Source organism: Styela clava, chromosome 7, assembly GCF_964204865.1.
Source record: "Styela clava chromosome 7, kaStyClav1.hap1.2, whole genome shotgun sequence".
Taxonomy (NCBI): Eukaryota; Metazoa; Chordata; class Ascidiacea; order Stolidobranchia; family Styelidae; genus Styela; species Styela clava.
Window position 1 is genome coordinate 12,196,563 of NC_135256.1, and position 17,426 is coordinate 12,213,988.

Genomic DNA, 17,426 nt, shown 5'->3' on the forward strand with positions numbered 1-17,426 from the left:
GTGAAGCCCCCCCAGCCGAGCTTTGACCTCATCGTGACAATAACGAGCGGAGTTATAAAAAAAATTTGACCAATTCTGCATGAAATCAACGTGCGTTGTCGAATGCAAAAACAGTATTTAAAAAATACAATTTCTGGGACAATTCTAGTTGGTGACCCACTGCAAGATGTAGCTGCTTCACACGCATTAATTGGGGCCAGTATAGAAACAAAAGTTTGAGTCATATAAGTTGTACATTCTGTTCTGTAGCACTATTAGGGTATTTTCAAATCAGTAGGCGGGTATTATAATAATATGGATTCTCGCTGTCCCAGACGTGATAATTATAGCACACATTGTTACACATGAAAAAAACTCTTGGAGTTTATGAAAAACGATGTTACTCATATTCAATCAGATTACTTTCAATTGATATTTGCGATTTTAGCTACATACATTTTAAAAAATATATATGCGACAAAGAAGATAACCATTTTGCTGACATCAATCAGGTAATAATGACTAACACTCGCCTTCAAATTAGAGATGGACATCTACACAGGATCTGAGACACATCTTTCCGCGGGTGATTAAACGTTAATCATGTATTGGCAGAAGCAATACTCTATTTATGTTATTTTAAAATTATTCACGACCGGTAAGTTATATCTGAATTCGATAAAGCTCATTTACTCAAGTGGCAAACGCATCTCAGCAAACATTATATCTAAGATCACTCTTTCAAGCCGCTAACTACACCAACATCACTAAGCCATTTGAAACGATTTGGTGCGATAAGAAATCGCGTGTGCTGTCATTTTGTCGTTAGATGAGGAAATCTGTACTCTGTAGAGGAAGGTCAAAAAGGTCGACAAATGCAATACGTAACTACCGAAAATGTCGCCGATACTTGCGCTTTTGCAAGTATAATGATAACGCATACTCTGCAATGGTATATAACTACAATTTTTACCGCCACAGCATCCACTAGATTTCTCTCAACATTTTAATCATCTGATGGTTAGAAGATGTATTATATATGACTTATCATAATTTATGATGCCAGAAACAACTTATATATATAAATATATATATTCAAATAGAAATCGCTACCCCTGCGTGTAAAAAAAATTTAGACGTCATCAAATAGTAAGTTAAAAAGTTGAATATCGCCCTTCAAAATTCTGCGCACGTTACTGTTATATATATATATTCCTTTAACCCTATGCGGTATGTACAGTCGAAGCATCCCGATGCTATTATTTTGACAGATAATTTAAGACATAAGCTATCGTGTACCAAAGTATAATTTGAAGCGGATGCTATTCATCAACAATGACGATTGCTCGAAAACCATCATTGATTTGAACGATTTAGTTGGCATCAAATAATTCTTCTTAAGCCGGATTTAGAATTTTGGTCCTGGTGTTTGAACTTTTGACCCTCTTGGTCACATCCCGGACCCGGCGTAAATGACGTCATCTCCGCTTATTCTGGGTAGTAAAACTAGTAGTAACTTTTTCCAGACAACAGATAAACACCCAGAAACCTACCCATACCCTGGAATGGTACGAAATATGCTCAAAATACCTAGAGAGCAGACTGAATACGTATTTTTAGTTTCGTTTATAGAAACTAAAAGGTTTGAGTATTAGTTCCAGACTATAAAAATCTTTCCAGACTGAAAAAACTCTTTTGTACATATTACATGCTTCACATGGAAGTGAAAATTACGTCACGTCGGGATCGCGCTTTATGCAGGAAATCAACGTCGTAAATTTGTGGCGACAAAGTACGCCATAACCTGAGTCACAAACTAAAGGCAACACGATAAATATATCAAGCGTATAAACTTGAAAACCCGGGTTCGACTAATTATAAGATTCATCCATCAACTCCACGAACGACTCAGAGATACTTCTTTCGCCCAATACTGGAACATTATACGTGATTACAAATAAACCGTAAAATGACATCACTGCCGACTGAAATCGCGCACTTATTTAAAAGCAAACCACATCACTAAAAAGTTCTTGAATCATTAACGATGGAGAAAGTGCTACATATATTATCAAAACCACGTGTTGTGGACTATAATTTTCTTTCTGAATTTGGAAGGCTGAGGCTATCATAGCGATCCCAACCTACGTTTCCGCTGAATCAAAATTACCATTAACCGACTGTTCAGATACAACTTTTCTCCGACCCCACATACCCGACATGAAATACTTACTTCGAAGGTCACGTTAAGAAATACGACGAGCCCCCAACATAGCCACTTCAAAATACTAAAGTTCACGAGAAAATACACAGATTGCATTCAATTTACTTTATTTCAACAGTTCATGTTTCCTTTAGTTAACTCGTTGATGAAAGTGGTGGCATAGCAAGAGGGGGGTAAATCGAATTCAATTTCAACGTCACAAACCGGCAAATTCTTTGCGGCACCGTTTACCTTGACCTGGCACTGCGGAAGATCACTAGAACCAGAGTTATATTTTAAATCCGTATTATTAGACAATGTACTTATTGTGAGCTTTTCTCTGTTCATATTAGAGTGCTCCTTCCCACAAGCCAGAGGAGGTGCACCAGATGATAAGCCATCGACTTCCTCCGCACTTACTCCAGTCACTTCGCATTCGATTGTGTCTAAGTTTTCGCTTTGTGTTTTGAGTGTATCTGACAACCTTTCAGTGATGGGCGACTTGTGAAAACCCAGAAATCTATAATAAAAAACGAAATAAACATGCACTCTTTTTAAATCTCGCTTGTATAGATTTGAATATGTTAGAAAATCAACACTCTAGTGAGCTTTCTTAAGAAACTATGGCTAAATTGTTGGTAAATTTGTTTGTAGCATTTAATGAAAAGTACACAACCGAACAACGTGTCAAGCTAAAATCCAAAATAGTTTTACATGTTGTCAATCAGCATATACAGAGCTCTAATCTAGTATTCCCAACGGTGGACACGATAACCGAACCCTCATGGGTCCAGAGAAAGACTGGAGCTACAATGAGCAATGAGCAAAATCGAACAAAGTAATCCACAACTTTCAGGCAAATCATCAAAATGGCCGATATCAATGAAAAGGTAGGCAACCACAAATTTCAACATCATGCACTTTACGATATAGACGGCTACTTGCAAATGTAAATTTCAAGGTACCTGTGACTCAAATTCAAAGGGAACTCAAGAAGCTTCCGGTACGTTCCAGGCGCGTTCAATTTCAACTCCGGGATGCGGAATTTTTGAGATTCGGTGGATGAATCGTTATGTATATCGCCTGTTGGTTCGTAGAACTGAAAATATTTCATATATTCGTCCTTCATGTTAGGTGCATACATAACTCGATTACCAGGTACGGTGAGCACGACATCTCCTAGTTCAACACGCCTGAGTAAAATATCTTCATCGGTTACGACAAATACCTGCAAAATAATAAAAATCGATTTTGCTGAAGAAGAAAATTAATGACGACGGGACGCTAAACGATACAAGTGGAGCAATAAATCTGGTGGAATTTTTGCAAGAATTTGTTCAGAATACGACCACAAGAACTTGTTGGAAAATAAGAATAACTTCGAAAATGATAATCAATATCTAACCGGGAATTAGTTTATTTTAGTAATTATCAAAAATATAAATTTCGGCTAACGGTGTGATTTGGTACTATATTTGCTTTTCAGTGCCTACAATATGTTTTCCTCGTTGTCCGTTCCACATTCAAAAATAAACGAAACAAAAAAATGCGGATTGTATACAGCAACCGATAGATCTTTTATATCGTCATCTTTTTGTGGGTTCGTTAGTTTATACAAACTTGTTAATTACGACACAACCAAGGACCAGGCCGCGTTAGGTAAATTGGTTTCAGACAAAGAAAATTGACTTTTCATTATATTACCATCGGCGAAGATCACTCTAATTTTAGTGTGTTGTGTACACTGTCTAAAACATTGCATTAAAATTACTGGGATAACACAGTAATTTGTTCTGTATGTGAGATACAGTTAATTCGCTATTACTTGACACTATTTGAAGTTACAGCCATAATACGTTTTCAATATGAATGCATTCTTGCGGGGATGCCTCTTAGAGGCGCGGTCTATCTGTAACAAAAGGTACGAAACGAAATTGCCAGTAAATGCTAATGAATTTGCTAATTTTTACATCATAATTCAGATCGTATTTTACAGTAAGCGTGATCCTTTGATGGACGAATTTCAATTACAGGAAATTATCACTGAAACAACTATTTTTTCCAAAGTGTGATTCTATCCCTCAGAATAGAGCTAAAGAAAAGGAGGACGCACATTAACCACGTACGTATATATGCCTTCGGTAAATATGAGAGATATACATTTAAAGATAAAAAGTTATTAATATATCGTTAATTGGACTCCCCGCGGTTAGAAACGTAATCATCGAGGCGATAATGGGAGAGTATACAAATAATTTTGACAACTGTTATTGAAGATCAAAGCAAATTATTAAAAATGTGTTTTACTGTTCAATCCATTGAATTACGACGTTGCAAGTTGGTGGAGGTCACAAATTATTTAATCTACAGCTGAATAAAGAAGCAGTTACTACTGTATGATATAAACTTAGACATGATGTAATCCATAAGAGGCGGTTACAGAATTAAATAAAAAGCTTAAATAAAATGAAATTAATTAGAGAGAGATATTCCTTTTACAGTTTCCGTGACGCCTGTCTACCATAAATAATTGTTTCAAGCAACGACGACGCAACCGAGGCCATATGATTCTATAACTCCAAAAAGTCTCCAGTTTAAAAATAGTCGCTCTTTATACTGTGGGGTAATGGGATATAGAAGCTAATGGTGTATTATGGCATAGTGTTCCAGGATAAATTATGCAGTCGAACATAGGGTTGTCTCGAATGAAAATCCAAAAGTGTTTAAATTATGTTGCACGTCTCGGCATATGGAAGTATACTCCCCCTGATATTGCTTTGACGAATGATACTCTCCGTGACGTTCGATCTTGGTGAGGACTTGTAATCGGCCTGATGCAGGTGACAACCGGTACGGCGTTTGATTCGATCTATGACTTAAATTTAATTTTACTCAAAAATCGACTATCACACCAAGTGATACTAGGATCGACTCTGGGGTTGATGATTTATTCCATCCCTGGTTGGAAATTACAAAAACCTTTGGTTGATCTTATTTTGCTTTCAAGATTGTGATGAACCAGTGGTAATCACAATAAAAGCAAATATGTTTCACCTTTTTTTTGTTTGCTTCTGAGTTAGTTCCAAGAATATCTGAGTCTTTCTTTAAAGCCAGATCTCCAGTCACGACTTTCCTTCCATAACGTTGAATACGCAGAGCCGCTATCTTGTTCCAAATCCAACTGCAAAAACTGTGTACGTAAAATAGTCTTGCACTATGCGTCAGTCCCATCAATGCTTTGACGTATGCGTGATTGTCCGTGGTGCCGTAACGACGCAGGGTACGTAAGATTGAAATTTCCCGTATTTTGTGTCGAGGCATCCGTTCCAAGGCTCCTGAAGAAAACATCTGATATAACTGAAAAGTACTGTTCTATTTTTAGAAGCTGGCAAAACCATCGATGAATGCAGTAAAACTCCCCGGAGCGGAGTTAATAACGGTTATTGCTAGGCTGCGCTATTATGTATAATTCAAATAATTGAAACTGTACAGAGTAGAGAAAAAATAGTTGACCATAAATAGCATTTGAAATGTAAACATTAACATACCTGCTATATCTGCCGTAGATTGGAAATAGGCTTTCGCTTCTTCCGCATCATTTACTCGTGGTGACGTCACATTTTCAACGGGAGACAATAAAACATCAATTGCCCGTTTCTAAAAATAAACAACTGTCGGTGAATATTACAAAGATTTCATTGAAAATATAATCTAACTTGTGTAGTGTGGTGAACTCAGTGATCATGTTTTTTAAAGAAGTAAAACATTATAACACAAAACATTAAGACACAAAACCGATGAAAAATTTGCACGAAAAAATTCTTTAGAACACCTTAAAATAGCACCTCTAGAACAACAAAAATTGATATTAATACTCTAAATGCAATATTATCACATTAATCATTACAAACATGTGAGCTGGAAGAGGCGGGTGTGGGTTTGTCGATGAAGCTAAATTCCAAGTCCCCGTTTAAATAGGATAAATCGCCTTACCGTAATTATTTTCGTACTACAAATCATACGATATACAAGTGGGCCAGACAAGACAATTCTCCTGAAACCTTATCGGAGGTTTTAGCATGGCTAATACACCCATTAAAATTCTTGTATACTCACAATACAAGATAAGGCGCAAATGGTATTTCGGAGTATATTACCATTATTTACATAATAATATTAGTTAGACATCTGATACAATTTTAACACAATATTATTGTTGCGGGTCTAACCGACTGTTATTAAATTATATACTTAGGTAATGAGGTGTACAGACTCAGTGCTATATTAGGTAAAAGACACATTTGTGAATTTTGCTGCACAGACGACGGATATTTATCACCTCGTTCGAGCAGACCAATAACACTTAACCAGTTCAGATTTCAAGCAGAGAAAATGAACTATGCGCACGGTGTCTATGGTTACCTAAAAATTGACAATCCTCGACATGAGAACGAAATTGGCCAAATAAGCACGCCAAGAAGATTTTGAGCATTTGTTTGTACTGGTCATATCGGGTCTAATAAAAAAAGGATAGAAACATTTCTACCTACAAGCAGCCAGTATGCAGTGTAATGGGAAGGAGTGTAGTGTTATTATATTATTATTTTTATACATATTTTGGGGATTCGGAAAGTTACCGTCTGAGATTATGTGGTGCACTTTGGTAATTGTTGTTTCATAAAGGCGAGACATCTCGGATTGTCATTCTCTACCACAGATTAATTTATTGTACCAATGCAAGAAACTGAGCAACTCAATTTAAATTAAAATCAGTCGATAACGGGTGTCTAAAAACTACCGTGTCTCGTACACGAGCCGATTGTAATTGTAGAAATTTCACTTCATATGAATATTCTTAACCTAATTGCAGAGTCTTATATAAACTATAACATAGCATGAATCCACCTCATGCGAATACTTCAAACATTCTCCCCACAATATATATTTACCCTAACTCAGAAATTGTGGGACAAATGTGGGATACGTAAAACAAGTGTAGCAAAAGGGCAAGTAGGACACGACATTTTGCAGACCCATCGGCTGCTAATCCACAGACCAATGTGTCAGACTGCGCCTGAAGTTCTTATTCCAAAATTAATTATTCGAATACGTCTCGCGTATGGCGAATATTCTTAATATTATGGTAACTTATAAAATGATGAGTTCGTATATATTAAAATAGAAAGAAATATTGTATATATCAGCCCAACAACAATATATTGGTACAATGCACGTCTATATTATTGTACGAATATAAAGCTCAAAGAATTGTCTTTTTGAGCTTTTCTGACATAATACAGAATGATCAAAGTCCATCACCATCCAACAGGTGCGACAAAATATACGGCAATCCATATTTTGATCTCGGAGGAGGGTTTTTACTCGTCAACATCGCTATTGTGTCGGTTTGACAAATTCGTGACCAGATTGAAAGCAAGTCGAAAACGAATAATATCGAGGATATCCTGAGCGTTTGGTTTATTTTAATTACAACATGAAATATTCAAAATAAACTGTAATTGACAAACATGATAAAGGAACTAAAATACTCGGAATTGAAGATCAAGGTTTATTTTTATTTTTAATTTAGAAGGTAAAAACTGACATCGGGAAGCAAGGGAGTGAAAATAGTGATTCACAAATTCGCTGAACTAGACCATGATGAGAACAACCCTGCTGGCGAGTGGTCAAGCCGTTTTTTTTATATTTTAAATTTCAAATGAAACAATATGGGCCTATGAAAAGGTGTTAGATCGAGATCATATTTTGCTGCTTGTGATTTATTATCGCTATTGCATGCATATATATCCATGCTTCATGTCAATCGACCAATCGTAATACAGAGTATAAATGACCACGTCATTATGTCACGACGACGACAAACCATAATTACGGTGGAAAGTGATTTAATGATAAACCCAACAAAATATTATGACCAGGCGAGGAACATTTTGCCACACTTGAACGCGGCCAACCTCTTTTAAATACGGTCGATTAAAGACTAACAACCCAAAGTTTGACGAGGGAGGTAATTATCGAGACCACACGCATTGACCATATTCATGGTTTCCAGGTTGGCACCTGGAATAATGCTATAAAATTATCTGCCATCAAGCTATTTATATGATTATAAAAAAGTTATTGGATATCAAGAAAATTGAATAAAAAATAAACGATTCACATATTAAATTTAAATATACAAAATGAAAAATATATTCGGAGCAACGAGACGACAAATATAAATTTCCATGATCAAAATTACAATTTCCAACGGTGTTATGTGAAGCTAGATGGTGTAACTGTGTTGAGCCAAACTTGTAATAATCCTATATCGAGTTAATATAATACGATACGATAATACCTTGAATTTGGAGGCAAGCCACAAACACAATACTATAGGCTCAACCAACACCAAACAGCTAATCCCCACCATGATTAATCATAACACGAAATCGACTGTTTTATTTAAAATTTATATCAAAAATTGATAAAATATTGAAATTAAATATAGAAAACTACTTACGAAGTCGCCTCTCAACATTGCCAGACCGATGATTGGGGCTTCTTCATTAGGAGAATAACGCTTTTCAATTTGTGTGTCAGATGACGAAATCTTACGTCCAAATCTTTGTGGCCCGAAGTAATTGATAAATCCAGTTGTCTAAAAAGATTTTTGAGGTAAAGTAATTCAAAATGCCTTAGTGAATTATAAAAGAAATATTGATAATATATTGTCCTAAATTTCACCTCGCAGATAAGAAATTGTCACGTTACAAATTTGCAAACATATTTTTAGATTATAGGGCAGAGAAAGATATTAACCGACAGCAAAAGCAGAGGCATTTTGTCATTTTACAAATGGAATCCATAGTTGCAGGCACCTGGAAACAGTATCGTATTACTTTAGCATTATTAAAAACGCGAAAGCAAGAAAACAGCACATTCTATATCACAGAAAATGTTCCACGATAAATTAGTGGTAATATTGAAGTAGATTGAATATTTCTTGGATAAAATCAGGTGAAAAAAATCTTCTACAGTTCAAAGGTAACAATTTAGGATCGTTAGTAAACCTAATGAAAGTAATGCAGTACAGAATGTTTGTAATTCACTCTATAATGCGTGTTTATTTAGGTAAACAGTTAAACACAATCACCACAAATCACCGGTTGACAGGCGAAATATTTCTGCAGAAAGGAATGCGTGTTAGAATAGAAATAGTAAAGAAAATAAGGCAGTTAGCAAAATTATAAACTTGTAATACACGATAAGATAAAACAGGGGAATTGTCAAACAACCTCGTGTATCGCACTTTAGAATGTCATCTGTGAAGAAAGGAAATGTTGTAATACGCATTAACCGTCTTCCTAAACTTATTTGAAGATGAACAGAAATGTCAGAATATTATTGTTTTGGTAAAAAGAGAAATCCATCTCGGAATTTTAGAATATACGAATTTTAATTCTCTCAAAGTTTTATAGAATTTAAACATTTCGAGCATAGCCGATAGAATGCAACACTTTACATTACCTTAACCAATCAAAACCGATAGGACAAAGCTAAAATTACTGTTTTTAATCATTATACCAAGTATACAGAACATAATACGAATAGATAAAATTCTAGGCCGTTAAGTCGAAAAGATTTTCTAAGACCAGGCAATAATCTATGCAGTATTGTGTTGAGAAAATTGACGGGAAAAATTCGGTGTTAAGCATGAATGATGGAAGCAAACTATATACTTTCCGTGTAGTTAAAACTAGTTATTTACATTTGTTCCGGACTACTTGCAACGATGTTTATATACGATGCCGTAAATAGCGGTGTGTGTCGAGTAATCGGCTGACGATTGATTGCAATGGGGTTTCCTTTCGCCGGTTCGATTTGGATACCTTAATAGCTTTTTTACGACACCGGCAATCGGAGGTACTTGGGGGATATGAGTTTTTAACAATTTGTGGCGTACGTCTAAAAGTATGCAGAAAAAAACTATATTTACCAGCTTGGATCACGACATATTCATTCCTTATGATTCCTACAGTGGGCCCATATTTGATTTTTGTGTGGTTTAATAAGTAATGCCCTAATTGATGTTTACTATTTTTATAGGTTGTACCTATTATAGCAGCACTGGTTCTCAACCAGGGTTCCGCAAGTTTCCATTAAAAGCCCAGTGTTTATATTATTACAAGAATATTATTTGAAAATATTCATATGTTTATTAGGTTTGATAATATTTTTAGACTTGTTCAACTTCAAAGATCATTTTATTTCGCCAGTACTAAGTTTGATTAAATATATTTAGTTTATACAATTGAGGCCATAAAGACAACCCAACTTGAGGCTCTGGATACTGGAATGTTTCATTGGGGCTGCGCTCCACTTAAAAGGTTGAAAACCACTTTCTTGCAAGATCATTCGACTAGGCACTAAGCTACTGTAATATAAGAGTAAAGGCAAATATATCTTCATTGATGCAACTTGATCTTGGCTGGTGACAATGACATGGACTACAGTTTTTTTCATGAAAGCTTAGTCCAGTCACAGCGCAATCACTTTCACAAGTTTCGGTGAAAATTTGGGCGACAGAGGGTAGAAATTCCATTCATTTTTTGAGCCATGTCATATGTTACTACCAAATCATTCGATTAAGATCGATTTATCGTCTTATCTTTGTACAAACAAGACTTCACCGCCTGATTAGTACAAGGATTGGATCTAATGATCCATGTTTTAAAAAGTATAATTTGGGAACATTTATCATCTAGTATATTCATTCTTTTGTGGCCATCGGTACTGGATAAAAATTTTGAAGCGTGAAGCATACATAACTCACGCCAATAACTGCAACGACCGCAGGTTAAGCGTTAAAGGGGAAACTGCTATTTTTAAAATTATAAATAAGTTTTGTTTGCAAAACCGCTGAAGCCAAGTAATTCGAAAAATGCGAGTAATTCCCGTTCTCTCGTCTTCACAGTTGAACGCCGTAAATCTAAATCTAACAAGATCGGCTCTTCCGCATTAAATGTAGGTAACTAATTTACCTAGATTCAACGGTGATAAAATTGGAAGTATAGCATTTATACAGGGTTTTTTCTGATGGCAAGAGATTGGTTACTGACATTGGTCTCCGAAAGTGGACAAGTATGTCATGTGACCATGGAATTATCCAATCAAAGGAGTCGAGTGGCTTGGCATCCACCCTAGGTGAAACATGTGAAAAGTCGAAAAGTGCATACATTTTTGTGGTAATTCTATCGAGCTTTGAAGATTTACAACCGCATATTGACATGCTTTTTTTTGTACAACCCATTAAAAATGAATTATCAGACCTCTGTCTCATCTCGCAGTGGATTAGGTTGCAACTCATTAGCGAGTTTACGGTAAACCAGCATTGTAGTTTCAGTTATTTTACATTTCCAAGAAAGATGCTTTCAAGGACTTCCAAATCTGACATGCACGAACGAGTTGAGATGTAGGATCGTTATCAGGTCCGAGCATGAACTGCTTTTTTAACAGCTAGAAAGAGACGTAACATGCAAGCGACCTCCCAAAGTTTAGCAACAAACTGCTTGTAGACTAAGCTATAATTATAATGAATTGTTTGCCGGTTCTGTGAGAGCTATTCCTGTCGCCATGGATACGTCAGTAATGACTTGGAAACCTCGATATATATGATGAGAAGCTAAGACGCCAATCCAGTATCTCGTTTGAAAGTTATAAACGTCGGGATTGTGCCACTAGTTTCAAATCATGGGAATGTTCACCGATATAAAAGTCCATCACAGCGCAGTAATCATAACTTCCATTCCCCTTTCAGAGGGGGGTTGAAACGGTTACATAAATTACAGATATTAGGGATAATATGAATGATTTGAAGACGACGGATCTTGAACATTTGCCTCCCCCAAAATCGGCCAAACACTGCCTCTACGTTTTATCATTTATTATTTTAAACCGTCGACTGTTGTAACCCTGACTGGGTGGGTCACAGAAAAATCAATGACAATTTGTTGCGATTACTATAGTTAAAAACATTCGGGCTATCACAGTGAAATTCGATTAGGATCAGGTACCAACTTAGTGGGTTTGTGTTACAGATACAAGTTTCTGGGGCTGTGTCTGTTTTCGCGATTATGAAAGACCTAAAACTGTGACGTCACAAACGTAGATTGAGACAGTAATGCTGCAGGAGGGTTAGACCAGGGCGATACCTGATACAAGTTCCATCAGAAAATTTTGGTTTAGCAGCGCAAATAGCAAAAAACGAGACATGTATGTAAAAATAAATTACTCCAACTCCAAGACTAATGAACAATATATTACATTGTACCTTCACTTCTTCCAAAGCAGATTCTACAACCTTCCTCACACTCGTCTTTGTTTCGCATTGTTTCAGGCGATGAACATTGCTTAGCCTGATAGTGAAATGATTCCCGGCCAATTCTCCTAAACATATTGCACGAGAAACAGGTCGTATATTACTGACTCGAAGATGACTAGGTAGTGACTCGCACTCTTTTTGGAATCTAAAATTTAAAAAGATAAGAATGACCAGGTCCTAAATTCAGACAATACTGATGTTAGTAAGTTGATGAATGGGGTATATAACAATAGGGAACAGCTTATTGCTTAATGATAAACTGGTACAAAATTCGATGCTGGTGTGGTTCAAGAGCAACATGCATGTTCTTGGTGTCTAATCTTGTAATCTATCTCCAATGCAAATATGAAAAATATCAATCATCGAACTAGAAAGTCGCAGACCAGGCTCGACATGCATTAGGTTAGGTGTATAAACCAACGAAAACTCATGATTTAATAATCCTAACCCTAAGTTCCTGTAGACCACAATGCACAGGCACCCGAAATTCAATCAGCGAAGATACTGATAAAAAATAGGAAATCTCCACAATCCCGATGTAATTATAGAGTTCGGTTGTTACATTTTAGGTGTCCTAGTAGGCTAGTAATGATGGTTCCACACCAATTTGTTTAACCAATTTCATCGGGAACTGTGATATGGAGAGGACTTTCGAGACCAAATTACCAGCTGAACAACTTTAAATCAATGCCGTGTCCCACATTTTCACCGTTTGTGTTACCTGCCCCGCTGTTCTAATGTCAAGGTAAATATATCATGAGAGGCTAATACTTGAAGGATGCATAAGAAGAAGGTCATTTTCTGGGTTAAGGATAGGTGCCATGATAAATCCTTGTTAAGATGGTGAGAGCAAGCATACAAGTTTCATAAAATTGGGACAAGTGGGACAATATATTTATATGACGAACCTCCAAACGTACCAGGGTTGTGCGAATCAATCAAACATAGATTTCACAAGAATCTATAGTAATAGTAATCAGGCAGGGTGTGTGTGTATATCCTCTACAATCTACATGGACATAAATAAACATTTTCAAATCTTTCATATTATGATATTATATTAAACCCTTTGAAGCTGCGACAATGCGATTTGACGAGTCATTAATGATGACTCCCAAAATATTTTTTAAAAGTACATTAGTGCCTTACATAAATCATATACAGAAAAAGTTTATAAAGCGCACTTTGTGATTTTCTATACTTGACGCCGCACGCTTTGCAAAAAGAACACAAGCCAGGAAGCGACATTCGTTCATGGCGCGTTTGATGAAAATAAGGGAAAAATCAAAGGCGCCGACCTGTCTTGGTTAATTTGTCGATTTCCGCGTTATTATGCTTTGATGGCGGGGACGGGTGTATTCGATCAGTAACAAGGTACCTAATATTACTATGTTGTATATAATATACAGAAAACCGTGTGAAGATAAACAAGGACGCAAAAAAACATTTCGCTGTCCCTTGATTTGAAAGTTATAATTGGGGTGTTGTCGCACCGTAACATAAAAGTTGTCAACTCCGTGGCGCCTTGGCTATAAAATGTAAATACCGGTACTGTACCGATATTCAAAGGCTATCAAATAAAAGTATTTGAAATGTAATTCGACTTTTTAACAAGAATATCATAATTTTCCAAATACTCTACTTTGTGCTAGTAAATTAGAGCTGACGGAGTAATGTCAACTAGTTAAAAATGAATTTCGCTACGATATTTGGGTTTTATTCATTAAAGTCGTAATCATTAATTAAAAATTGAATTAGCTGTCTTAGTAATTATCAATTTAGCACGAAAATGTAATTTTAAGTGACCGTACACGACGCCAAATGAGCTAAATTTAAGCTTTGAAAAACTAATTATTTAAATATTTCTTTTGATGGACTTTCAAGCACAATGGTAATCCTCCACCCTAGCGCCATTATAAAATTGAAAAAAAGCAATTCAGGAAGATAATCAAACTAATACCTTACCGGTCGACCTATGTTCTCACGTAATAAATTAAAATACAATTAGGAAGAACAGCTAGCGTCGCTTGTTCAAATTCATGGCAGGGAGCAGAATTTGGGGGAGAAAAGTCAGTTATATGTGACTCGGTAGCGACATCTAGAGACCATGATCGCACGATCTTAGTGCATGAAAAGAAATGAGCAAAGCGCAATTTTATCATTGTCAAAGTTCAGTTCATTTAGTCGTTGCTAATTGATAGTGAAGGGTCTTCACACAATCATGTGATTGCTCTAGTATCCCCGAGGGCTTTGAAATTATTGGATTTGTAAGTAATCGCTTGCGTTTCTATTTGCAATTCACTACAAATAACGATATAAAAGAATGGAAACCTTTCCGATCCAATTCCAGATACAGTGCAACATTGCGTGGTGATTGCTCTTTTATCTTTAATTCCGGCATATTTAAACATGTGGGGACGTAGTTGAAGATGCATAGAAAGTTGCTGCATTGCACTGTGTGTTTCAGTGTTCTTTTTCCAAAGAGTGAACGCTTTGAGAATAAAAAACAACAGCATAATAATTCTGATAACTACAACTTTTATGTATGATATCACACTTCAAGGGGCAACTTTGCAGCATATTCAATGAAGAGACGTCATGTGCAAATGGATTGGTGGAACCTGCACAACGGCAGAGCAATTCAGCCTTCTTTATTTAAAGTATGAAAATGAAATCAAAATTATATGCATGAGGGGGAATCATCATACTCAAGACTATTGTAATATCCTATGCTGAATGAAATCCCTCACAAGGTCAAACAGTTCAACAGATAGTGCTGTTGTTGAGCGTTTGGAATGCACTTGCTATCACCACTTACCATTCACCCCCCCCTGGTTTCTTATGATCAAACAGTCTCCCTACTACTAAAGTCTCAAAATTAACATCAAACAATGTTGCATGGTGCAAAACATTTCTTTCATGCGTAATTTATGAAAAATACTATCAACTGACCTGTAATGTCATCACTTTCCTTTGTATTCTCTTTCTTCTTACGTTGTTTTATTCTGACAACAATTCTACTTTTTCCATCATTGCCAGTCCAGGTTTTTGTTTCTACAAATTTTCCAAAACTACTTCCTATCAAATGGTGAATCTGGCGTCGAATTTCCTTAGAATATTCACCTGAAATGGACAAATGTTTTTTACAAAAGCCATAAAAGCAAGACCTGTAAAAATTGAAAATTTCAGGTACCTTCTATTGTCACACTGTTCTTGTACTTCTCAAGTCTCTCCACCAATACAAATCTCATCAAGCTTTCGGTTTGTTCCACCCCAATTAAATTTTGAAACTGTTGAAAATCACCGTTGATGTCTGCAGTTATAATATCAGAACGTGGAGTAGTAATCGTCTTCAATTGTGGAAACAAATAACTAATACTACAATGCAGTAACAATCTGTCAAGTTTTACTGAAAATGTTCCAATTTTCAGTGGATCAATATTTTTATTCCGACAGTTATCCAGAGCCACCTTAGCGAAATTTTGTAAATTTGAAAAAACAGACTTTGATAACTTTTCCTGTAAGAATGTCTTGCACCAGCCGATATCGCATTCAAAATTAATGCTTGTTGGGACATTTGTTTCTGTCTTACTGCGTTTTGAGGGGATCGAAGATGTTTGCTCCGCTCTTCTTTTCAAAATTGAACTTTGATCAATAATTACAGATGTTTGGTCTGAAGAAAGCCTTCCATCTGTTTCTTCGAAGTTGGATATTTCATCTACTAGGAAGTGATTAAACTTGGCCTTTATTGTAGCATTAAATCCAGGAATCGATCCCAAAAATATGTTCATCTTTGTTGAAATATAACAAAATTTTAAGATAATCCTAAACTGGTAAAGCAAGGAAGTAATCAATCGTTATAAATTTTCCAAACAGCAATTTTGTGAGTTTCAGAACCAGAAGCCAATAACTGTTTTGACGAATCTGAGTGATGATAAAACGCAATAGATTGTACAGTTCCATCATGATATTTTAAAATAGCGAGAGGTTTTAGAGTTTTAAAGCTGAAGATTCTAACACTGCCATCATGCCATCCACCAGCTGCAATAATTTTACTATCAGGTCGAATTTTAATATCAGCAATTCCTTCATTGGGTAATGTTCTAGTTTTTGTAATATGAATTCCATGCTTTTTATTATCATCCACTCGGATTTCAAACTTGGTAACAATCTCTGTTGGAGATCCAGCCACACCGCACATGGTGGCTGTATTGAAATCGAGGCACATTATGGGAACTGAATCGTATAAAGCAATATTGCACATCATAACTTCTTCGTTTACATTCCAAAGAGAAACAGAACCATTTTCATATCCACCTATAAGAAGCAATAATGAATCGTTTATAAAAAGTTTTGTACACATAACCATACCAAGCATAGAGTTTTCAGAAGGAGTTAATCTCCAGAGTAAAACTTGCTCTGTAAAATTCCACACAGATATAGAAGATTTTTCTTCACCAGTTACAGCGGTCAATATTACATTATTTTGAAACAAACATGACGCCTTGCAGAATCCAACATTCGGAACATGAATTTGACCTTTGAACTTGAGTTTGTCATCTGAGATCACAAACAACTTCAATTCTCCCTCTCTGTTCAATGAAACAATTTCACCATTAGCATTACCCCAAACTGAAATAATGCCATGATCTGATGGAATATGAGACTCCACACGCCTGGAATGAAGATTCCAAATGTCAACACCACCTTGATTAGTATATCCTGCAATAAGATGAGAAGGACTTTGTTGATCTGACCCACGGTTTTTTCCATCCATTGAAACTTTGCACCAAAAATGTAGATCAGTGATACTTTCTGCAGCCTTTTTTAATACAAACAATGGACTGGGTGGTTCCATAG

At 36.0% G+C, this 17,426-nt stretch overlaps 2 protein-coding genes across 2 annotated transcripts; both read right to left on the minus strand.

Annotated features, from left to right (window-relative positions):
• Positions 1 to 2,293: 2,293 nt before the first annotated feature.
• Positions 2,294 to 16,489, minus strand: LOC120329001 (pseudouridylate synthase PUS7L-like). The gene is made up of 9 exons (XM_039395604.2): positions 15,760 to 16,489; positions 15,519 to 15,689; positions 14,898 to 15,057; positions 12,516 to 12,711; positions 8,706 to 8,843; positions 5,731 to 5,839; positions 5,237 to 5,517; positions 3,148 to 3,410; positions 2,294 to 2,702 (listed from the first exon to the last, which is right to left on the minus strand). Exons 1-9 carry the CDS (start codon positions 16,355 to 16,357, stop codon positions 2,315 to 2,317), a joined length of 2,304 nt encoding a protein of 767 aa, XP_039251538.2. The 5' UTR covers positions 16,358 to 16,489; the 3' UTR covers positions 2,294 to 2,314.
• LOC120329014 (guanine nucleotide-binding protein subunit beta-like protein 1) lies at positions 16,397 to 17,424 on the minus strand. The gene has a single exon (XM_039395615.2). It carries the CDS (start codon positions 17,422 to 17,424, stop codon positions 16,417 to 16,419), a length of 1,008 nt encoding a protein of 335 aa, XP_039251549.2. The 3' UTR covers positions 16,397 to 16,416.
• Positions 17,425 to 17,426: the final 2 nt, after the last annotated feature.

What these genes read in the sequence shown, in the direction of transcription:
- LOC120329001 (XM_039395604.2), bottom strand. Translation starts at nt 16,357, where the DNA reads ATGAACATATTTTTGGGATCGATTCCTGGATTTAATGCTACAATAAAG. An exon ending in GAACAGTGTGACAATAGAAG is followed by an intron (nt 15,690 to 15,759) that starts GTACCTGAAATT and finishes TGTCCATTTCAG; the next exon opens with GTGAATATTCTAAGGAAATT. An exon ending in CTGCTTTGGAAGAAGTGAAG is followed by an intron (nt 8,844 to 12,515) that starts GTACAATGTAAT and finishes AAATCTTTTTAG; the next exon opens with ACAACTGGATTTATCAATTA.
- LOC120329014 (XM_039395615.2), bottom strand. Translation starts at nt 17,424, where the DNA reads ATGGAACCACCCAGTCCATTGTTTGTATTAAAAAAGGCTGCAGAAAGT.